Raw genomic sequence first — 24,441 nt, forward strand, 5'->3', positions numbered from 1 at the left:
GAGAGAGAGAGAGAGAGAGAGAGAGAGAACAGTCTCAGAAGAGAGCAAGGGAGAGTTAGGTGAGGAGACAACTTGCTGTTCTTAGGTATCACATAAGTTTTTATTTATGTGTGGCAGCGGGGAGGGGGCGGCTACCACACTACCACAGCACTCTTGTGGGGGTCGGAGAAGGACTTGTAGGAGTCAATGCTTCCCTTCCAGCTTGTGGGTTTCAAGGAAAAAACCCAGGCTGTCAGGCTTGGTAGCACGTGCCTTTTCCTAATAAGCCATCTCACTGGCCCCCAATTAAAATTTTATTGTAGGTGCTCTTACAGTGTGTGTGTGTGTGTGTGTGTGTGTGTGTGTGTGTGTGTGTGAGAGAGAGAGAGAGAGAGAGAGGCAGAGAGAGACAGAGACAGAGACAGAGAATATGTGTGTACCTCATGTTTGTGGTGTTTGGGTCGGACCAGAATGAATGATTTTGAGAATGGGACCGTAATCAGGATGACACAGGCATCCTGAAGGAAGGAGACCCCTCTGAGGACGGGGCTCTTGTCTGACTGTGGTCCTTCCAGCAGAAGAAGCAACTGGCTACACATTTCTACCATGTGTCCCTCGACTCGCAGGAATGTGGGCCACAGCAGTCAGAGCAGAGTCAGAGTTGACGTTCCAGAAAGCTGAGAAGACGGATGTGGTGGATGACTGACTGCACTGCCAGCTGGTCGCAAATTATTCATGGGGCAGTACACGAGCCTGTGGAAAGCTCCAGGCCTGTGACCTTGGGGGAGTTCTGTCTGGCCTTGCTTCACTCTAGAAGCATATGTGAATGACAAGTGACACGGGGCAGTAGGAACGATGATGCCCTCAACGTCTTTTTTCGATCACATGTATGCAGCAAGGCCAGGTATAGGCAGACAGACCAACAAACACAAAGACATCAGTGAGCCCTGTGAGGAAACTGAGGCCCAGCCCAGGAAAGGCCGGTACCTAAGGACAAGGGAACGCCTCACCCTCTACTTCATCTTGAGGGAAAACAGAGAGGCTGGACACTGCGGGATGGGTAAGGACACTGTCCAGGGTGGAGGCAGGGGCCAGAACACTGGTCATTTCCCTTGCAAAAGTGAGATTCAAATGTGAGTGGTATCAGAGCCCAGAGAGGCATCTGAGCACACATGTGCCCTGGGAGGCTCCCCACCCCTACTCCGGCCTGGGGTCGGGGATGTGACATGGGAGTCACAGGGTTGGCCTTACAGGAAAGCACCGGGCGGGGCTTCCTTTCTGGCTCCTCCTCTTCCTCCCGGCCTGAGCTCCCAATCGCCGGGCTGGTTGTTTTCCAGGTTGTTGCTGGGACCAGAGGTGACTGTGGGCTTTGGGCCAACTCGGGGCTCTGCATGTCTCCAGGACCTTCTTGGAGGCCCATCTGGGGAAGCTGAGATGGTCACTTGGCTCCCGTGAGCACATGAATTAGTAATGGCTACCGATCCTGCTGGCCCTGTGCCCTCTTTCCAGAGTAGGGTGGTAATCTGAACTCAGACACTCATGCCCCCAGACTCCACTGTACGTTGGTGAGGCCACCAAATACCTCCCCTCACCCTCAAAACGAACAGAAATGCAAACAGGGGCTTCATCCAATTCAGAACATTAAATCGTCATATGGTCACCTGTTATAGAGGTTCCTGGACCGGAAATGTCTGGAAATGATCCCGGAGGTCTCTCAGGACAGCATGCAAGGTGGCATGCAAGGCAGATCCTCCCTCTCCTAACTGGAAATGATCAGGTCTATGTTTAGGCCCTCTCTGAAGTCAGGTTCTAGGGGTATACTAACCAAACAGGCCTGGAAGAAGAGAGGATTCTGGGAAAGATGGCAGGGGCTTCACTTCAGCACCAGAGATGATGCGTATCTGGCTTGTGACTGCAGGCAGCTCCCCTTCCCTTTCTGGGCAGGGGATGGGCTCATTCCTCCCTCTGGATACACCTTGTAATTTCTGCTCCTGCAAACAGCTTTGGATGTCCCCTAGAGCCCCAGGCTGTCTCTGAGCTCACAGCTACCTTTAGGTACCAAAGTCCTTGTAATTCTCCCCATGCAGATAAGGCATCCTTACGTGACCACAGAGGACACTGGAAAGAAATACCCTCAGGAGTTAGGCTGTGGGTGAAGGAATGGAGGCCAGGGTAGAAGGGAAACTCTGGGGTGGGGGACATCCCAGGTGGAGAGAGCCAGATATGAGGGCAACCTGAAACACTGAGAAAGTGGCATACAATTGGGCAGGAGGGATGAGCCAGCTCCTCATTGATGGTGGGGTCACCTTAGGTGTCTCTAAGTTGGTGACCTCAGAAGGACCGTGACTCTCAGAATTTTGGCTCCTACTTGCCCACCTGAGTTAGCCCCAAGCTTTCTGGGAGCCTAGCCACCTCCTGTGTTGCTGGTTGAGGTGGCCTGCTGTGGTTTATTGCTCTGAACTGTTTATTTAGTGTAGTATAGTTTATTGCTCTGAACTGTGCACTGTAATTAGCATTCTAGTGGTAGCAGGGATTAAAACAAACCCAAGGCCTTGTGCAGGGCAGGCAAATGCTCCACCTTAGGGCTGTACCCCAGCCTCACAGACTACCTTTTGATTGATTTCCCTGGGGGTGACATTGGAGGGGATGCTTTAAAAGCCAATTGGGTTAGTTAGAAGGATTAATTATCTTCAGGAGAGGAAAGTAGGTTGTCGTGAAGGAGGCGGGGCCTGCCTCTCCTGTACCCTGGCTGTCCCTTCACCTTTTGTCAGGCTATGTCCTGTCAGGTTCAGCTGCTGGATCTTGGACTTCTAAAGCCTGCAGAAATACAGTTCCAAACAGACCTCTAAGCCAGGTGGTAGTGGCATTTGCCTTTAATCCCAGCACTCTGGTGGATCTCTATGAGTTCAAGGCCAGCGTGGTCTACAGATAAGAGTTCCAGAACAGCTAGGGCTACACAGAGAAGCCTTGTCTTGAAAAACAAACCAAACCAACCAACCAACCAAACAAACAAAATAGACCTCTAGGGTTGGCAAAACACCTCCAGCTTGGTGCTAAGCCTGACAACCTGAGTTCAATCCCAGGGATATAAAAATTATCCACGTTCCAGTTTCAGGTAGTCTGATATGGCTTAAAAAAGAAGACTGTGACAGGGTATTGGGTGCAGGAAGACCAGGGTGCTCTTCTCTGGTTGAAATTTTTCCAAGGGCCTAAAGTTTCAGCCTCCAACCTGTCTCCATGTCCTCAGGAGTGAGGACAGAGCTCGTGGCCAGTTCTACCTTGTCTAGTCCTTGGTGCTGCCCAGGCGGAGGCGGAGCCTGGGTCAGGGTAAAGATGCAGTGTGCCTAAAAGGTCCCTTGTCACAGATCCTTCCCGGCCTTTACTGGGGTCCAAGCCAAGGCCATCTTCTCCTGCACTCCAACGGCAGCCCCAGTTAATTGCCCTGCTCATGACGGCCTGGCACGCAGCCCGGCTGCCTCTGTCCTTGCCTCGGCCACGTTCATATTTCAGGGCTTGGGGTCAAGTATTCACTTCCTGTCGTGGTCCTGAAGCTCTCTGGGATTAAAGCTGCCCACCGCTGCTCCTAGCTGCCTATTCTCTTTCTTTCTTTTTTTCCTCCTTTCCTCCTTTCTTTCTTTCTTTCTTTCTTTCTTTCTTTCTTTCTTTCTTTCTTTCTTTTTTTTTCTTTTATGACATCCACCCACCTGGCCCTAGGGCTTTAAGTACACACAGTATGAACCTGGTTGGTTATATTTTATCTTTTCTTTTCTTTTCTAGACGTTCCACTCAGATTCTGAATATTAGTCACTATGTAGCGCTGGCTTTGAACGTGGAGTCCTTCTTTGACAGCCTCTTGTGTCCTCAGTTTACCTGTGCCAACATGGCAGGGTTAACCGCCTTTAAGTCTGCAAGCCAATGGGGTTCAGTGTCCTCAGACTGCTGCAGGATCATCCCCTCTGTCCACTGCCAGAAACCACTCATCTCCGACTCTGAACTCTCCATGCCGGCAAACCCGGACCCTCTGCTTCATTCACTGTCTCTGCGTTTGCCTCTCCTAAGGACCTCGGGACAGTGCGATTGTGTGGTCTGTGATTTTAATGTCTGGCTTCTTCCCCTGATGTACTTTCAGGGTTCAACCATACTGCAGCATGGGGCAGAATTTCATCTTTACTTAAGGTTAAATCGTCGTGTGCTGTGTGCGTCTGTGTACACATAGAAAACACCGTACAGAGCGGTGGCTGTCTAGTCCTCTGTCGGCCTGTGCCTGAATTGTGCCCGCCTTGTCTATTGTGATCAAGACTGCTGTGAATAGCATTTCATAGTCAGCTATGTGAATCCTCGCTTTCCATTCTTTGGGATGTCTGCTTAAAAGTAGAATTACTAGGTTATGGTTAAATTTTTTAAAAATTTGACATTTACATATTTAGCTGGTTGTATTTGTGCGTGTGGTGTGTGGGCACTTGTGTACACGCCGTGGTGTACGTGGAGGTTAGAGGGCAACAGGCAGGAGTTAGCTAGCTCTCTCCTTCTGCCATATGGCTCCCAGGAATCAGACTGAGATCATAAGATTTGATAGGAAGCTCCTACCCGCTGAACCATCTCACCCATCCTTTCTTAGTATATCCCATCCTTTCTTAGACGAGACCTCCTTATGTAGCCCAGGCTAGTCTCAAACTCTTGGTCCTACTGCCTCGGCCTCCTGAGTGCTGAGACTGTAGGCATGAACTACCACACCCCCAAAAATGCTGAGTTAAATAACTGTTGGTTAAAAATATTAGGAAGAGGCAGGTGGATCTCTGAGAGTTCAAGGCCAGTCTGATTTACATAGTGAGTTCCAGGCCAGCCAGGGCTACACCATGAGAACCTGTCTCAAAAACAAACAAACAAACAAACAAACACAAACAAAATCTTGAGGAAGGTGCTTGAGAGACAGCTCAGTGGTTAAGAGCACTGGCTGCTCTTCCAAAAGACTCAGGTTCAGTTCCCAGCAACCACAGGGTAGCTCACACCATCTGTAACTCCATTTCCAGGAGATCTGGTGCCCTCTTCTTATTTATTTATTTATTTATTTATTTATTTATTTATTTTGTTTGTTTGTTGAGACAGGGTTTCTCTGTGCAGCCCTGGCTGTCCTGGAACTCACTCTGTAGACCAGGCTGGCCTCGAACTCAGAAATCCGCCTGCCTCTGCCTCCCAAGAGCCGGGATTAAAGGCGTGCGCCACCACTGCCTGGCCTGATGCCCTCTTCTGGCCTGCATGGCACCCAGGCACAGTAAATTTTTTTTTTTTTTAATTTTGGGGAACTGAGCAGAAAAAAAAAAATATTTGAGGAACTGCCAAACTTTTTTCATTCCCAACCACAGATATTCTTTCTTTCAACTGAACCCCCTCTTTTGAGACAGAGCCTTACTTTGCAGCCCTGGCTGGCCTGGAACTCACTGAGATCTGTCTAGTCAAATGTGAGATAGGAACCGGAAGAGCAGCTACCCTGAGGGGCTTCCTCTGTTCACTTGGATGGTGTGAGCTATGCAATCTTCAGTGGTGACCTTCCTCAGCTGAGAAATTTCCTTCCTACACCTAGTTGGTTGAACCGTGTACCTGTTTGAAGATTTTATCTTTATTTGTCATCATTATTTTTGTATATGTGTGTGCAGGTCCCTGTGGAGGCACAAGAGGGTGTTGGGCCCCTTGGAATTGGCACTTCCTGCTCTTTCAGAGGACTCTGGTTTGACCCAGCACCCACATGGACGCTCACAGCCATCTATAACTCCAGCTTGAGGGGCTCTGACCCCCTTTTCTGACCTTTAGGGGCACCTGCACACACACACACACACACACACATGCAAAAGCAAATCAAAATAGTCTTACAAAAATATAGCGACTAGGGCCGGGCGGTGGTGGCGCACGCCTTTAATCCTAGCACTTGGGAGGCAGAGGCAGGCGGATTTCTGAGTTCGAGGCCTGGTCTACAGAGTGAGTTCCAGGACAGCCAGGGCTGCACAGAGAAACCCTGTCTCGAAAAAAACAAAAAGAAAAACAAAAAACAAAACAAAACAAAAAAAACAAAAAAAGACAACAAAAATAATATGTATATCGACTAACTCAAATTACTTTTTTTTTGTTTTGTTTTTTATTTTTTGTTTTTTTTTCAAGACAGGGTTTCTCTGTGTAGCCCTGGCTGTCCTGGAACTCACTCTGTAGACCAGGCTGGCCTCGAACTCTCGAACTCAGAGATCAGCCTGCCTCTGCCTCCCAAGTGCTGGGATTAAAGGTGTGCACCACCACTGCCCAGCCCTAACTCAAATTACTAACAGCAGGAATGAAAGAGGATGTTAGTACTGCCAACTGACTTTATAAAAGGAAATTAAGCAAATAAAAGGTGTGACTGTGAATAATTGTAGTCAACAAAAAGATACTCAGACGGTGCCAGCAATTTGATGGAAGGCACCACTGACCTAGAGAAATAAAAGGCCTGGCTGGTTTATAACATGACTTGAACTTATCTCTGTTTTAGCTTTTTTTCTGATTTATATATTCTATATCTGTGATTGCTTGTCTCCATGTATGTACACTGTGCAGTCCTGGTGCTTGTGAGAGTCAAAAAGGATGTGAGTTCCCCTGGAATTAGAGATTCGGATGGTCGTGAGTCACCATGTGGTGCTAGGAACTGAACCCTGATCTTCAGCAGGGGCCGCCAGTGCTCTCAGAGGCTGAGCAGCCCTCAAGACCCTTGGTTTTACTGTTTCAAGCTCCTCACAATGGGCCAAGGCTCCACGAGCATCTCTGGCAAATTCACCCAAACACTTAAAGGTCAATTGAAACTGATTTTTCACACTTTAAAAAAAGGTGCATTTCCCAGCCTGTCTCAGGCTAACAGCTCCGAAAGACAAGAAACTAAGATGGCAAACATCTCATGGACATAGGAGGAAATACTCTCATTGAGACACATCCAAAGTGACCAGCATGCTCAAAGCGCTGCCAACCGGGATTTATTTAGAGGGAAGAATTGGTTTAATGTGTACACAGAAACTTGGGGCTGGGGAGATGGCTCAGAGGATAAAGTGTTTGCCACAGAAGGCCAAGAATATTCAAACCACCACAGTAAGTCTAGCCAAAGGTTTATGATTGTTCCATGGAGTCAAGTTTGGGTGTAGATTCCTTTTCTCCCCCTCACTTCCCTTCTTTCTCTGTGCTGGGAATCAACCCAGGGCCTTTCTTATACATGCCATTCGAGTAAGCTACCACTGAGGCCCAACCATAGCCTTAACTGTATCTGTTTATTTCATTGCTGAAACTGAACCAGGGTCCATATGTTTCCTAGGCAAATACTCTACCACGAGGCTACGTCTCCAGCTTTCTCTATAAATTTAGAAATGTCTTTTTGAAGTTCAGTATGGTGGCACACTCCTTTATAATACCAGCATTTTTGGGAAACAGAGGTAGTTGGATCTCTGTGAGTTCTGGTCAATCTGGTCTACAGAGTGAGTTCAGGGGTACACAGAGCAAAGTCTTTTTTGTTATTTTTGTTTTGAGACAGAGTTTTGCTTGTAGCCCAAACTGGCTTTGATGAACTAACAATCCCCCTGCCTCAGCTTCCTTGGTACAACCATATGCCACCATGGTTGGGTATATATCTTCTTAAAGTTCAGCATATGGCCTTTCCCCCCTGGCTCTTGCCAATTTGTGAATAATAATAATAATAATAATAATACAGGTTTTGCTCAAGAAACCACAGTCCCTTATTTTTACATTTATGTATTCATGGGGGGGGAGTGTTCTGTGTTCATGGCATGGCATATGTGTGGAAGTCAGAGGTCAGCTTTCAGGAGTTGGTTCCTCTTCTCCCACCACAGGTATTCTGGGGATTGAACTCAGATCACCAGGATCAGGGGTGAGTGCCCTTTAGAGACTGAGCTGATTCATAAGAACACCATCCAATTTCCCACCAAAACTAAGGGGCCTGGTCCTCAGGAACATGGGCTGCAAATGTCAGGAAGCTATGGAAACCTGGCTTAAGGGCAAAGAAACTTTAGCTTTCCACCAGGGGGAGAGGTGGGGCAGCTTGCAGGCAGGCCCTTCTTGGCCTCTGCCAACTGAGACCAAAGGCTCTCCTCTTTCCCCAGCTCTGCCATTCTCTGAACTCAGAGTAGAAAACCTGCTTGGGAGGGAGGGAGAGGGAACCCCCAGGATCCACATGGCAGGCAGGGAGAGTAGAGCGAATGGCATTGTGTCCTTCACAGGAGGAACAGATGCTGGGCAGGCAGTGCAGCTAGTCTGTGGGGCCCTCATTCCAGGGCTTGGTGTAAGTGAATTACTGGCAGGGAACCTTATTCCTGAGTCATATGCTCCTTTCCAGGCCCTGAAACACGCAGTCTCACCAGCTCCCTGCACCCCCATCCACACTGTTGGCAGCAGTGCTGGGCCAGTCCCCTGACATCAGGGGTCCTCTGCTTGTTAGGGCCTGCTAGCTCACCCTGAGGTCCTCCAAGCAGTACAAAGGCCACCTCCTTCAGGCCAGTCTGGAAATGACTGCTCTCAGTCCAGATGTCTTTGAATGGGCACTGCTCAGACAGCCCATGGCTACCTCCCCCACACCTTACTGTTAGCATGCCGGTGTGAAAATAAAGACCTTAGTACTTTCACTTAAAATCAAGTCTTTACATTGTTTTCAACTTGGCTTCTCTAGACAGTGTCTCTCTCTGTAGCCCAAGCCGGCCTGAAACTCATGCAGCTCAGGTTGGTCTGGAACTGGTGGCAATCCTCCTGCCTCAGTCTCCCAAGTGTTGGGATTACAGGTGTGAGCCACCACGTTTGACAAAAACAGAATCACTTGTGGCTGGGCATGGTGGCACACATTTATAGTCCCAGCACTTGGGAGGCAGAGACTGACATATTTCTGAGTGTGAGGCCAGCCTGGTTTATAGAGTGGGTTCCAGGACAGCCAGGGCTACACAGAGAAACCGTGCCTCAAAACCCTCTCCCTTCAAAAAACTAAACAGGTGTGGGAATACTACAGTCAATTCAAGAGCAGCTAGCACTGGGGCACTCACGAGGTTGGTTCATGTTTTTGTTTGTTTGATTTTGATTTTTTGAGACAGGGTTTCTCTGTGTAGACCAGGCTGGCCCCCAGAAACCTGCCTGCCTCTGCCTCCCTAGTGTTGGGATTAAAGGCATATGCTACCATGCCCAGCTACTTTCTTTTTAATGGTGAGGTCAGAAGACAAACTTGTCAGAGTTGATTCTCTCCTTATACCATGTGGGTTCCAGAGGGGGACTTGGGTCCTCAGGCTCAGCTACAGATACCTTTACCAACTGAGCCATGCTTCCAGGCCCGATGACTTATATACTTATATATTATAATATGTATTATTATCCCTGAGTATATGTATGTATTCCACATGAATGTAGGAGTCTACGGAAATCACAAGATAATCCAAAGTTGGAGTTACAGATGATTGGGGGCCACAACCCTGTGGGTGCTGGGAATCCAACCAGGGACTTTGCAAGATACACACTTGTAATGCTGTCCCTGGTCCATGTGCAATTAAAGAAAAAAAAAAAAAGCTAACTAGCTTCATCAGGTTTTAAAAACAGAAGGTCACACGTGGCCTTCGCAGAGGACTATGTGATCTGAAGAAAAGTACACGCAGCATCCCTGAGGCAGGGCGGGGCATGTGGCTCAGTCTGTTTTAGGGGATTTAATGAGAGTTGAGACTGCCAAGAACACTCCTTATTTGTAGCAAGCACCTTTCCTTCTTCATTCTTCCCTTTACCGAGCAACCTAGAACTTGAGGTGTGACCTCTGGAGCTCCAGCAGCTGTCTTGAACCTTGAGATGACCTTCCGAATAACTGGAAGTGAGAGCTACGATAGGAGGAGAGCTACGATGGGAGGACGCTAGGCAGAAAGATGGGAACCAAATGAATACCCATTTCGGTCTTACTTCACAGTCCTGTGATTCTCCCCATCGGGAAGGCACTTGAGGTGCATAGTGGCCGGGGTCGCGATCTCAGTCTCCCCCCAGAACGCCCTTGAAAGTTTTCCTGTCTTGCTTCCGTGCTTTGGTCCTGAGAGGTTGGCAGGCAGGGGTCTTGCGCGCAGAGGACAGGTGTGATAGTCACAGAATGGGGATGGTTTGTGCCACCAGCCAGGCTCTCCCTCGCGAGGCGCGGAGCCTGGAGCAGTACGAGCCCCGCGCGCCCCCTGGTGGCAGAACCGAGGAGTGCCTCTCAGGGAAGCAGGTGGTGCCTCAGCAGCTCAAGGGTCACAGCATCTGTCCCCGCGGGAGGTCTCAGCTGTCTAAAAACTCTCCAGAAGGGCGGGGCCCTGGTGACCTCGGATCCTGGAAGTCACCTCCCTCCCCTCCCGGGGGATGAGGCTGAGAGGGCAGCCAGGTGTAGCCGCAGAGCTCCCCACCCCGCGATCTTCTGGTCCCTCTGCCTGGTACTTCCATTACCCCCGAATATTCCTAGGCTCTGGGATTTGCTTTCTATACAGAAAAACTCCAGTAGCAGTCAGATGCTTCCTGGATGTGCCTCCTCCATTCAGCAGCGGGTGGGTGGGAGGCGCTTCCCGGTACTGAGCATAAACTTCTTTCTTTTTCACCCCTTCTCTCCCCGCTTCGCACTTTGTCTCTGGGAGGGCACTGCATTTTTTTTTTTCACGGTACATACTCCTTAATTAGATCTTTTTTTTTTTTTAAAGATTTATTTATTTATTATATGTAAGTACACTGTAGCTGTCTTCAGACACCCATATGAGGGCATCGATCTCATTGTAGATGGTCGTGAGCCACCATGTGGTTGCTGGGATTTGAACTCATGACCTCTAGAAGAGCAGTCAGTGCTCTTAACCGCTGAGCCATCTCACCAGCCCCTTAATTAGATCTTAAAATAAGCACTGTACATTTGTCTGCAAAACTTTGTTCTGGTAAAACAATAACAAAACTTCTGAGAGACAGAGGCAGGCGGATCTCTGAGAGTTCAAGGCCAGCCTGGTCTACAGTTAGAATTCCAGAAGAGCCAAGACTAGGCAGAAAAACTCTATCTCCAAATAAACAAACAAACAAACAAACAAACATTGTATTTAGATTCTATTTTGTGCATGAATGCCTTTGCTTGTGCATGTATGTGCACTATTTATTTGTGTGCCTGGTGCAGGTGGAGGTTAGAAGAAGGCATAGATCTCCTGGAACTGTAGTAATGGGTGGCTGTGAGTCACCATGTGGGTGCTGAGAACAGGACTCTGGACCTCTGGAAGAGCAGCCAGTGCTCTTAATCACTGAGCCATCTCTCCAGCCTCCTGAAACACTTCATCTTTGGAGATAGGATTGGCCAAGGTGACTTTCAACTCAGCCTCCTCAGCCTCCTCAGCACTCACTACCAGAGACTGGCTATGCCTTTGAGCTCTGAGAAATTAGCATCCGTGTTGACAGGACTGGACTATCTATAAACCAGACTAAAGTGTTGTTACCATCACTAAAGTGAAAAATAACTCATTAACTTTTAAGTATCACTTGTTCAGCAAACAGGTAGTATTGAGTTAAATAAAACCCTACTATTATCTTTTTTAAAACGGTATTGTTCTTGTCTAAAGGAAAGGCAGGGACAGAAATGGAGCAGAGGCTGAAGGGAAGGCCCTTCAGAGACCGCCCCACTGTGCAATCCACTCCATCTGCAGACACCAACCCCCGACACTATTGCTGATGCCATGATGTGCTTACAGGTAGGAGCCAGGTATGGCTGTCCTCTGAGAGGCTCTGCCAGCACCTGACTAAGACAGATGCAGATACTCACAGCTAACAGATTGAGCTCAGGGACCCCAGTGGAAGAGTTAGGAGAAGGACTGAAGGAGCTGAAGGAGATGCCAACCCCATAGGAAGAACAACAATATCAACTAACCAGACCACCCCAGAGCTTACAGAGACTAAACCACCAACCAAAGAGTACACATGGAGGGACCCATGACTCTAGATGCATGTGTAGCAGAGGATGGCCTCATCTGGCATCAGTGGGAGGGGAGGAGCTTGGCCCTGTGCAGGCTCGATGCTCCAGAGGAGGCGGATGCTAGAGGGGTGAAGTGGGAGTGGGTGGGGGAGCACCTTCTTAGAGGCAAAGGGGAGGGGTGGGGTGTGGAGGGGAGGCCTGGAAGAGGGATAACATTTGAAATGTAAACAAATAAAATGATTAATGAATAAAAAAAATGAAAAAAAAAGTAATCACTAGAAAGTTGGTTTTTTTTGTTTTTTTTTTTGTTTTCCGTTTTGTTTTTTTTGAGGCAGGGACTTTCTATGTAGCCCTGACTGTTCTCAAACCCTGCATCCTAAGTGCTGGGATTAAAGGTGTGTACTGCCACCTACAAGAATAGAACATTTGAAATTACCTATGGAGATGGCGTTCTCTATTTCTGCTCTAGAGAGTGAATTCCCAATCAGTTTTTATGTATTGGCCCAGGGTCTCCCACACAGGTTCCTATCACTGAACTACATCTGGCTTTACAGTTGATTTTTATTTTTGTCTCTACTGAAGGCCTCAGAAACATTGGGGACACTGCCATTAGTGGAAATAGGGTGTGTTGGGGGACAAGTCCTGACTCTCAGATCTGGACCAAGACTATGGGAACTGATACCTGAGCTGGTCACTTAAGGTATATCTGACTGGGTCCCAGATGGCAGAAGGCTCCAGTGGGTGCTGCACTTGGACCAGCGTGAGGTTGTAAGCTCACAGAGGCTGAAGCCCTAGGATCCGGCATGGTATCATGTCTCTCAGTTCTGGCCCCAAGACAGGGCTGATCTACTCACTGGGGTGTTCACAATGGAATCCTTTTTTTGGAGGGGGCGGTTTCTGAGACAGGGTTTCTCTGTGTAGCCCTGGCTATCCTGGAACTCACTCTGTAGACCAGGCTGGCCTCGAACTCAGAAATCCGCCTGCCTCTGCCTCCCAAGTGCTGGGATTAAAGGAGTGTGCCACCATGGCCCGGCTCACAGTGGAATCCTAAGACAGCAGAGCTTTCTGTATACAGAGCTCTCCAGAGCAGTGGTTCTCAACCTTCCTAATGCTGTGACCCTTTAATACAATTCCTCGGTTTGTGGTTATCCCCGGTCATAAAATTATTTTCATTGCTATTTCATAATTAATTTTGCTGTTAGGAATCATAAATATCTGTTTTCTGACCTTCGTGAAAAGGTCATTTGATCCCTAAGGGAGTTGGGACCACAGGTTTGAGGAAGGCATTTACAGCAGGACACATCACCTGATGCTACCAGCACAGATCTCTTTTGAAATCTGCAGAAGGGTTTCTTGGGTTTTGTTTTATTTTGTTGAGGGAGGGTCTGGCCCTGGAACTCTCTATGTACAGCAGGCTTACTTTGTGCTGGGATCCACCTGCTTCTGTTCATTGAGTGAGTCAGAGAATTAATGGTATATACCACCATTCCTGACCCAGAAGGGCATCTTTAAAAAACATCATTCCAATCTTTTCAAATATATACCCATGGACTTCATAAAAACGGGAGCCAGGTTGCCAGAGTACTGGAGCTGTGTGCCCTATGTTTGTGGGCTAAGGTGCCAGGGACCTAGGAAGGTCATACCATGTCTGCCTTCTAGCACTCTCTCTCCTGACTCATGACAATAGGATATTCAAAGTGCAAATCTGTCCCTGTCACCTCTTATGGCCTCAAAAAACTGTGTGTACACACACACACACACATACATATACATGTATATATACATACACATATATGTATGAAAAATAATATACATGTGTATATGTATATTCATCACCACAGACAGGCAAGCAACCCTGAACTAGAGGGAACACTCCTCTGAGGTAACTTTAAATACTCGAGGGGTTGGATAACCTTTCCCTTCCCAGAGGTTCTATGTATCCCTGGAAACCCAGCCTCAGCCAGTGAACTATCTTGGGTTTGGTGGGTCTAGGAGTTGTGGGTATTCTAAACCTTGTCTTCCTTCCCTGGTGGATAAGGTAACCCGAGATCCAGTGTTTTAGCAGCTCAACCCCTAGGGTCTGTTGGCCTTCAGACGGAGGGAAATTGGTAAAGTGCAACTTCTGGGACTCCAATTTTCTAAAACCACAAACTTTAAAAACCCCTTCTCCTGAAAAAGGAGCTAAGCCTCAGGAAAGCAGGACCAGCTTTAGACACCCAGGGGCTGCTGAGGGTAGAGGTCACTGGTGGGAAGGGGTGTGACCCATATTTCCTTGTTCAATCAAAAATGGGTTCTGTGAACTCCCAAAGCCTCTTGGGTCTAAAAACTCCAAACCTGTATTAAAACCTTAGTGTTCCTGGTGGAGGATCCCACAGTAGCCTTTGATAGTACTGCTATGGTATTGATTCAGGTCTGCATGGAGTTGAGTGCCAGAAGCCACTAGTCCAGACTTCACCAAGGGCCTGAAGGGTGCAGGGGCTGGAACTGAGGTAGACCAGCTCCTACAGAGACTGGACTCGAGAGCTCTGGCTTCCAGTTCTTTAGGTTAGTGAGGTTAGTTCTTTAGGTTTAAGGGGCTAGTGAGGATCAGCTGTTCAACTACTGTTTCAGGACTGCCTTGTTGCCATACCTCATTCAAGGAACGGTTTTAGGCGTCTGGTGCTTACCCCCTTCCCCTTGCCAAATTTCTCTTAACAGGCAGTTATGAAGAGGATAGGCCGCTGGAGACAGCATCATTATGCCTGGTTAACAATAAAACACTGGAACCGACCAGTCCAGGAAATCCTTGTTTCAGGTCTGGATGCCATTGCCACCTGCTGGCTGGCTAGTGCATGCGAGCTATAACGGAACTGAAAGGCTGGTGTGAGGCAGCCTTTGGTTCCTCAGGAAAGGCCAAGTTATCACTGGGCATACAGGCTCCTGTCCAGACCCTGACCATCAAGTTCAGACTAAGGTCTGATCCTCACACAGGATGGTGAGACCCCTCTAGGCTTTGCAGGGACGGCTGTGATGCTCACACCTCAGCCATCCATCTGTGGGTGGGCCCCTTTGGTTATTGCTGCCAGAGAGTGACACACTCTGATTTGTTCTTTGTCTTGTTGGGTGTGTGGGGGCAGCTCTGATTGATCAAGTTCAGCCATTTGCCAAGGTATATACACATTTTATTTAAAAAAGTTTACAGTTTTCATTATACACAACTATTAAGAGGTTATAGTCAGAGGAGGCATTTGTCCAGGTGACAGACATGCCCACTAGATCATCACAATGCAAGGAAGGCGGAAGGGAAGAGATAGGGCGAGGAGGGGAAAGCGGTAAAAAGCTTAGATTTCAATTAAGGGCTGGTAAGTCCCTTTTATCTCTTCAAGTATCACACAATGTGTACCAAATACAATCAGTAATTAAAGGCCATTTCTTCCCACACCCACAGCCGAGGAATTGCTTAAACCAAGGGCCCTGGCCACTCCTCAGGAGAGTGGAAAGCCGCATACCCACGGCCCCCAAGGGCTATCACTCCATCCAGTTCCTAAAGAGCTGGCCAAGGTGTTCAGTGGCCAGAGGAAGGTGAGCATGGGTTCAGAAGTCCAAAGAATGCAGTTCTTTGTGCCCAATCAGAAATGAGTTGGTTTCACTCAGCAAGGCTATGACCCAGTTAGAAGTTGACAAAACAAACTAACTTTTGCAAATGGCTTCACTTTTCTGAGTCACTAAAACATAGGAGGGTCACATGCCATTTAAAATCCAATGCCAGTACTCAGAAACCTGACTCAGAGAGACTAGAAACTGGCAGAGGATCTGTCATGATTCTTAGCCACCCCAACAGGTGGCCTAGAAAATGCAAGTATCAGGTCAAGGCCACCTAGAACTTTGGGGAGCCCTTTCAGGGCACAGTTCCTCTGAGAAGAGACACTCCTCAGGAGCCTAGATCAGCCGGTTGGCAATTAGAACAGCGTTTGAAGTGGACAAAACACATCAGTGCTGGAGAGACGCTGCACCTTCTGAGAACTTGCTAATAGAAATGCTTGTTGAAGCTGCTCGGCACTCTCAAGAGGGCGGAGACTGCCGACAAAAAAATGTCAAATGCCAGGGTCTAGGTTGGCAACCACGGAACCCAGCCCACTGGCTCCGGAGCTAGGTGTCCAGGGGCACAGGAACGTGGCAGGTTTGGGCTGCCATGCTGCAGCCACTCTGCTTGTCGGTGTTTGGCAAGAGCTCAAGTCATCAACAGGGGCAAAGGATGACTTCCACTAGTAAAGCACAAGGCAGGACCTCAAAAAACGGGAGCTAAAGGGTGAGCAGATGGCAGCAGCAGCTCCACAGGGGCTTGGTGTTAAAGCAGCCCCGCTGCAGATCTTGTCTATTTACCGTGGGGACCAGTCCTTAGCCACAGCCGGGCTTTCTTTCTGGTCCTTTGCAATTAGGTATGGTCACCTAGTAACTAGGAGCAGGGAAGGGCCAGAAAGCTTGCAAACTTTCTAACAGAGTCAAGGCCCAGAGAGCTGCAACATGCACAGAACCAGAATTGGTGCCACAAAGTCGAGGCAAAGTCGAGGGTGGAGTGACCTGGGCAGTCATGGGAACTCCAGTGCTGCAGAGCCCAGTGACAGCTCAGCATGTCTGCACGGACACACTCTGCACTCATGTCGTGCAGAGGCATGGGAAGGAATGGTGTCTCTTCATCGGAGCAAAGTGGGTCCCGGTTAGGGTCAGGAGTCACAGCTGCTCACACCCGTTCCCCAAACTTGGCTCTGTTTTGTTGGGTTTGTTTTGTATTTTTTTTTCATCAACATCAAAAGCAATTATCTGGACTTTTTTTTATTGAGGGGGAGGTAATCAGAATACTATTTTTATACAGTATCGAAAAAAATACATTTTTTTTTTTATTGTCTGAACTCACAATCACCACCCAGCAGTCCAAGCCTGCCCTGGGTAGCACCCACATGTAGGCTACAGCATGAACAAAGGCTGACCTGCAGGGAAGCGAGCTGCAAGTGCCAGCAGAAACCCTCCCAGCAGAAACCCTCCTAACCACAACAGCAGAGACGGCGCCAGGGAAGCAGTTACATGGCACACAGCTAAAGCCACCTAACACGCCAGGGCGCCAGGACATACAGTGAGCCAACCCCAGCACCACAGAACTGCATTTTCCCCAAAGAAACCTTTTGCTTCATGCCCGTAATTAACATAAAATAAGTAAATTATTTGTCTTTTTATTTAGGAAAATAATCATGCTAAAAGTTGTATTTTATATAGATTTTCAAAGGAAAGACTGATTGTGCTTTTTGAATTAAAAAAAAAAAAGATAGGTGTCTTCCAACCTCATTGACTTAACCCTTGTGGAATATAGCACTTCTAAACTAAAAACACACATCAAAAGAAAGGTTAGTCCAGTGGGACATTCAAAATGTCTTCAGAAGGTCTTACGATTGGCTACTCTACTGTTCTGGTTTCGGCAAAAAGAATACAGAGCGGAGCTGCTATCTAAACTGTCTCCAAACTCCCTCCAGAGTCAGGTCTGAAACTGCTGGGCACTCTGATGGCAGTCAGCTGGTGGCAGCAGGCCAGGCACTTCCAGCTGTCTGACTGGCTGTTACCACAGAGGGACAAAGTGTTGTCCCCTCACCCTGCCTCCCTAAAAATTTACGAAAGTGGTTCTTCCCCACCTCGAGCCACTCTGGGACAAAAACTTCTGTTTCCACTGTTACCCATTGCAAATTTAGGATGTTTTGGGTCTCAAATACCCACACTACCCACTCCCATAAGCAGTTGGCAGCTTCCAGGAGGAAACCTAAGGCTGGAGTTCAAGGGTCGCGCAGGAGCTCAAGTGACGAGGCCAGTCTTCCTCCATCTGATGGTCCACTGAGCGCCTTGTCCAGGGAGAAGACGGTCTCTTGGTAGGTGAAAATTAAATCTGTAACCTGTCTAAGTACAATTCACACAAATAAAAAAAATTAAAATTAAAAAAAAAAAAGAAAGAAAAAAAAAGAAAACCAAAAAACCAAACCAAACTGCTTTCAGTTTCACAGCTCAGCCCAGGGCAATGGTCTCCAACAGGCCCAGGCCATGGCGAGATGTCACTCTGCGTCTTCCAGTCACTTTTCTCCTCCAGTCCTGTCCTCTCAAAAAGCTCTGCTGGATGACAAGCTGTGCACACCCAAAAGGAAGTGGGTTCAGAAAATGTTTCCCAAATGTTCTCCAAGGAAAAACCAATGGGGCCACAGGTCCGGTAGCACAGAGAGCAGGAATCTACTTAGAAAAATGCACTTAAATCTGAGTCAAAAAAACCGAAAGACCCAAGTCTCACTTCTCACTCAACTCTGTCTCACGCTGCTCCTTGCCAATGGCCACTGAGAACTAGGGAGCAGCTGACAAGGACAGAGTAACTTCACAGGCTGTCACAGCACACATCTCAGCCCTTTCCTCCCCTCTCTGGGAAAGCACTGTGCTGTCTTCATCCAAGAGCTGGTAGATTTGGTTTGTTTCTTTGGAACCATCAATAAAAAGAAGCGAACTCTTCCTGTTTTTCTCATGTTTATCTATCAGAGCGGCAATCTCTTGACAGTTCAGTAGCACACAGGCTGACTTGGCCAAATGGACTTATGAATGCATGCATTCGGACCGCATATTGCTACCAAAATGGAATGTGGGAATATGCTATGCACCTCAGGTTGAGAAATGACCAAGAAATCAAGATCTAAAGGGTGATATATAATATATATATATCAATGCTATTATTCATAAAAACCTTGTTTAGTAATAAAAAAAATTGCTTTGTTTAAATATGAATATTAGAGTCTGCTTCTCATGGTTAGGAAATAATAGTCTTTCTGAAAAGCAGATGTCTTTTCTACTACAACTCCATGTCCTGGGCCTCATCTTCTGAGAAGTCAGACATAGAACTCTCCGATGAGCTGTCGCCAGTGCCCTCTTCCTGTTCCTTCAGGGCCTCCTCTGTTGCATACTTCTGGATGTACTCTGCACAGTGGGGAGGGTGGGTGAAGAAAACACAGGGTGTGAGCTCAATGACCCCCAAGGTACAAACTCACCCGCTATTCCAGTGCTATGATGACGAAAAGCCAAGGGGATTCCAAAGAGGAAGTGACTGGTTGAAATGGGCAATCCACACCTTTCACTTTCCACAGTGATTTATCGGACATCCCACCCCACCCCTCAAGGATCTGCCTCTGTGTAATCACAGTTTGATCCTGACCACTGGGTTGTGGAAACAATGGTCTCAGTCTGCTCCTCAGGAACAAGCGGGCATGTGCAGGCTCAGAATCTCTTCCATGCATTCACTATTCACCTCAAGATTCTGCTTCAAGAGCCTAGGCCAAAGTGCCAGATGAAAAGAACTTACGTGCTGAATAAACAACACATTTGTTCCTAAAAGTACACTTTGTAAGTAACTTGCCAACACATACTATGGAAGGGCAGTGGTGGGCATCCCATCAGGACACAAGCTGGACACACAGCCCCTCATACCCTCATGCTGTGTCTTTTCCTACGGTGCGGTTGAAGCTGCTGTCAGAAGGCAGGCAAGATCACACAGGCCTGCCAGTGCTGACAAGAAAAGACAGCACGGGATCTAGGTAGGAACATTTCCCTATTTCCTTCAGTTTTGTTTTGTGAGACAGTAGTGTATTCTTGGCTGGCCTGGAACTCACTGTGTACCAGACTAACTTAAAACTTGCCATGAGGGAGGCTGGAGAGATGGCTCAGCAGTTGGGAGCACTGTCTGCTCTTCCAGAGGTCCTAAGTTCAATTCCCAGCAGCCACATGGTGGCTCACAACCATCTGTAACGGGATGTCCTCTTCTGGTGTGTCTGAGGACAGGGACAGTGTACTCACTTAACTTGCCATTTTGTATGCAAGCGTTGAGAGAGGACAGACTTGCACCACCACACTCAGACAAACTTTCTGAACAAAGCTTTGAGACCTGAGACTCAAAGCCCTTAAACCGTAACAAACATACTTGAGATTTTTTCTTTTTAGACAGGAGCTCATGTACTCATGACTGGTTCTAACTTGAGGCAAAGGATGATCAGAACTTCTGACCTTTTTGCTTCTTCCACCATTCTCAAATGCAGAGATTATAGGCATATACTACCTGGTTAAAAATGTACTTTTTAGCCAGGCAGTGGTGGCACACGCCTTTAATCCCAGCACTTGGGAGGCAGAGGCAGGTGGATTTCTGAGTTTGAGGCCAGCCTGGTCTACAGAGTGAGTTCCAGGACAGCCAGAACTACACAGAGAAACCCTGTCTCGAAAAAACAGAACAGAACAACAATATGTATGCATGTATGTATGTATGTATGTATGTACGTATGTATGTGTATGTACGTATGTATGTGTGTGTATATGTACGTACGTACATACGTACGTACGTATGTGCATAGTCTTTTTTTTTTAATCCCTGGTTTGGGGATGTGGGGCTGCTTCAAACTGACTGCAGCAGCTGCAATTTACCTCGTGCTCTAACAGAGGCATGGTTTTCCCAGTTTCTGCAATTGTGTGATGTTGGAATTCTGGGAACTTTTGGAGAGTATATAAATGTTAGAGCCCCAACTGGAGGTTGTTGGTTGTTCAGTGGGTTGGTTGCATTTTGTTAGTAATTGTAGGTCAAAAAAACAGAAATTAGATTCAAGGATCGATTCTCTCTCCCTCCCCCTCTCTCCTATCCTTCTTTCTCTATCTACAGGGGAGTTACCTGTGAAAAAGAAGAACATACAAAGTAGCAAAGACTGGCTACAACAGGGTCTCTATGCAGCCCTGGCCATCCTCTAACTGGAGATGTGCCTGCCTCTACCTCCTGAAAGCTGGCTGGTTTACTAGCAAAGGTTTTGAGCAGGAAGTTACCTGTCTTTGGACAGTGCCAGGGTCCCCATCATGTCCACCCACAGGCTGCTTAGCACTCAACCTTGTCTTTACACCCGCATTTAAAAAAATATTCACTTTTATATTTATTGATGTGGATATGGGTGTGTGTGTGTGTGGTACCCTAGGAGACCAGAGACATTGGATCCTCTAAAGCTGAAATTCCAGGCAGAAGTGACCTGTAGGCATGAGTGCTGAGAACTGAACTCAAATCATCTGTGTGGTGCATTGAATTAGAGTGTCCCCCACAGGCTCATCTATTTGAATACTCCCCCCCCCCCATCAAAACTGGGAAGGATCAGAAGGTGTGGCCTTGTTGTGGATGGCCCTGTATTCTTTGTATTTTGATGTTAATTCTGCTCTCCGGGGAGGGCTGTGTACTCAGGTGACTTGTGAACCATCCCCTAATGAATAAAGGAGCCAATCACTGGGCGAGTTGGGGGGGGGGGCTCTTTCGAGTTAGATGGGGAAGAGAGGAAGCAGGAGAGAGAGAGGGTCCTTTCTGGGCAAGATAGTGATAGGGCAAGATGCAGCTGCCACTGTCTCCTGGCTTGTATGGCGAATCCACCAGGACTCACCACCAGAGGATTTAGATTTAATATGGCTCACAAGAGCAGCATTCTAGTTGCTGTGCCCAGAAACTGAGTTACCATTGTTTCTTTCTTTGTCTTTCTTTTTCTTTCTTTCTTTTTTTTTTTTTTTTTTTGGTTTTTCGAGACAGGGTTTCTCTCTGTAGCCCTCGCTGTCCTGGAACTCACTCTGTAGACCAGGCTGGACTCAAACTCAGAAATCCGCCTGCCTCTGCCTCCCAAGTGCTGGGATTAAAGGTGTGTGCCACCACTGCCCAGCATTACCCATTGTTTCTGAACTAAGTGTGTGTGCGGCTGCTTGATCGGGTTCCAGAGAGAAAGGTACAGTGGCAAAGCGTGGGTTTGCCTGACGTGCACCACAAAGGCCGTGGGGGTTTTGAAGCATGGGGAGGTGTGGTAGTGACCCACCAGTGGGAACTTAGCGAGCTGGGTGGAGAGATTTTGGGAGCTCCTTGCCAGAGAGATGAAAATACTCCACTGGTCCTGGGCAGAGCGTGGGAACATGCCGATCTTTTTTAATATTTCCGGCAACATGGCCTTATTGGAGGAGTTATGGCACTGGCCTTTCCTTACAGTGATGGAACAGTGACACAGTCACTCTGGAGGAGTAATGTGCATCCTTAGCTGTTGAGACCGACTCTCTAGCAACCCCTGCGAGCCACACCTGCATTCCTAAACAGCATCACGTAGATCTAAATGCTAACTAACAACTAGGGGAGCTATGCTAAGCTGTGACTACCACTGCAAAGTTAACCTGGGAGAAGGGTCAGGCCTAGACATACCACTCTTAGTTCACATACCTAGAGGGCTACCTAAAGCCATGAATAAGGAACTCAGGGCAGAGTTGGGGTAAAAGCATAAATTGGTCATCAGAGAATGATTCCATTCTGGACTTGGAATGAGATCCATTCAGAGTGGAAGGAAACACCAGAGCTTAGTGAGGTCCAGGGATGGGGCCTGAGAAGCGTTCACAGAGGAGGAGGAAGCAAGAAGGGAAACAGTGCTGTGTTTCAGGGCAGGAAGCAGAAGTCTGAGTCCCCAGAGGGCGCAGGAGCAGACAACCGTTTCAGAAACGGATCCCAGGAGCAAGGGGAGCAAATGAACAAGTTGGTGACTTTGAGAAATAAGGCAGGGACCTCATTTCCTGAATGGCATAGGAAAGATGGAGTTAGTATACAAAAGTACAACAGAAAGCAGGGCTCAGTTCGAGCTGAACAGCTACAGCTATCTCAGACTACCAACAATCACAAACTGAGCCTCAGTATGGATACCACAGAAAGTTAGGGGTCCTGAGACAGAAGGAGCTAGCTACCCTAAGATGAACACAGGTCTGGTTTCTTTGGTAAGCAGGACCAGAGGAAACCTGTAGTATAGTCAGGGTAATACTATATTGCTAAGGCATAATGGGTGTTAGAACTATGTAAGTATTTTATGTATTAAGATACCCATAGTTGCCGGGTGGTGGTGGCACAGGCCTTTAATCCCAGCACTTGGGAGGCAGAGGCAGGCGGATTTCTGAGGCCAGCCTGGTCTACAGAGTGAGTTCCAGGACAGCTAGGGCTACAGAGAGAAACCCTGTCACAAAAAAAAAACAAAACCAAAAACAAAAAAAAAACAAAACCAAAAAAAAAAAAAACAAACATAGTTTACAGACATTAGTAAGTGAAGGCAATGTCAAAATTTTAGCATAGTTTCCCAACAAAATGTTATCTGGTTGAAATTGCATTTTTCTTCGACTATATGGTTTTTTGGCTATGTGCATTACTGTGCTATATTAAATTAGGTTATTAATTTGCAAAGTACTTGAGACCTATAAAAATGAAAATTTCTACTTTATTTAAACAAAAATACTCCATAGAGACCTGGGGATAGGAGAGAACAAACAGAAGGAAACTACTGTTCAACACACGGTCCCCAGTGTTGCTGTCTGCCTTAAGCCTTGCACAGCTCAACAGGAAGCCTACGTACACTCCTACCACTCCTTTACTGCTGCTGTGGGCAAGTGGACTCTGAGCACACGGAGGCTCCCGACGCTCTGCATCCCGCGCGATGAGCACATCACTACTCAACACAAGGGAACCCAGTGCAACCCAGGGCCTGCATCTGCGCACAAGGAGCAGACACGGCCACAGCCCAGTCTCAGGCTTCTGTGGGATGCTTTATGCACCTGAACTTTTTCACAGGCAGGGGAGGTGGCTCTAGCCCACCCAGAAAATACACTGAAGAGAAAGGAAAGGTAAGCTGATTCAACGTAAGCTTCAGGTGTCCTTTCCCAGTCCTAAGTGGGAAGTGGGGGAACACAGGCTCGAAACCCTAAGAGGGGGCAGTGAGGCCAGGCCACTGCAGTCTGTTCTCAGACTAGAGAAAACCTACAAGGAACAGAGTCTCTTAAGGAGGCTTTGACTTGAGTCCAGCCTGGTCTACAGAGTGAATTCCAGGATAGCCAGACAGCCAAGGCTACACAGAGAAACCCTATCTCAAGAAAACCAAAGGAGGAAAAAAAAAAAAAAAAAAAAAAAGGAGGCTTTGACTCAGTGGTGGTGCATGCCTTTAACTCCCAGCACTGAGGAACCAGAGGCAGGAAGATCTCTTGAGTTCCTGGACAGCTAAGGCTACTCAGAGAAACCTCATCTCAATAAAACAAAAACAAAAACAAAACCCTAAATGGCCAACTAAAAGTATAAGCCTCTTACCTTTAATTTTCTGCTTGTATTCTTCTGGTCGATGGAGGTACATGGCTGCAGCATCACCATTGAGAGGATCTATGGGGTTAGGATAGGCCAGCAACTGGGGCAGAAAGGACTCAAATATATTGGTAAGATCTGAAACAAACAAACAAACAACCCACTTCATGCATGGGACCATGCAATCTCATGTAACTACAATTCAGTAGTCAAGAATACGCTCTCTAAAAACATTTTATTTACATCACTGTATTTTAGGCTGCATTACTGTATGTGCGTCATGTGGCCAAAGGGTGCTAGGAACTACAGGCAGGTCCCCTACCAGAGCAGCAAGCACTCTTAACCACAGAACCCCTCTCCCACTCTTGCTCAG

At 47.5% G+C, this 24,441-nt stretch overlaps 1 protein-coding gene across 3 annotated transcripts in view; it reads right to left on the bottom strand.

Annotated features, from left to right (window-relative positions):
* Nucleotides 1–15,062: 15,062 nt before the first annotated feature.
* Nucleotides 15,063–24,441, bottom strand: part of Ube2h (ubiquitin conjugating enzyme E2 H) — a 95,199-nt gene continuing 85,820 nt past the window's right edge. For all 3 annotated transcript variants that reach the window (XM_028762533.1, XM_028762532.1, XM_028762534.1), the window contains 2 exons: nt 24,078–24,206; nt 15,063–18,895 (listed from right to left, as the gene is read on the bottom strand). In XM_028762533.1, the coding sequence (XP_028618366.1) occupies nt 18,771–18,895; nt 24,078–24,206 (254 nt within the window). In that variant the 3' untranslated portion in view covers nt 15,063–18,770. The remainder of the gene's footprint in view (nt 18,896–24,077; nt 24,207–24,441) is intronic.

The sequence above is a fragment of the Grammomys surdaster genome, unplaced genomic scaffold, assembly GCF_004785775.1.
Source record: "Grammomys surdaster isolate TR1022 unplaced genomic scaffold, NIH_TR_1.0 134, whole genome shotgun sequence".
Classification (NCBI taxonomy): Eukaryota; Metazoa; Chordata; class Mammalia; order Rodentia; family Muridae; genus Grammomys; species Grammomys surdaster.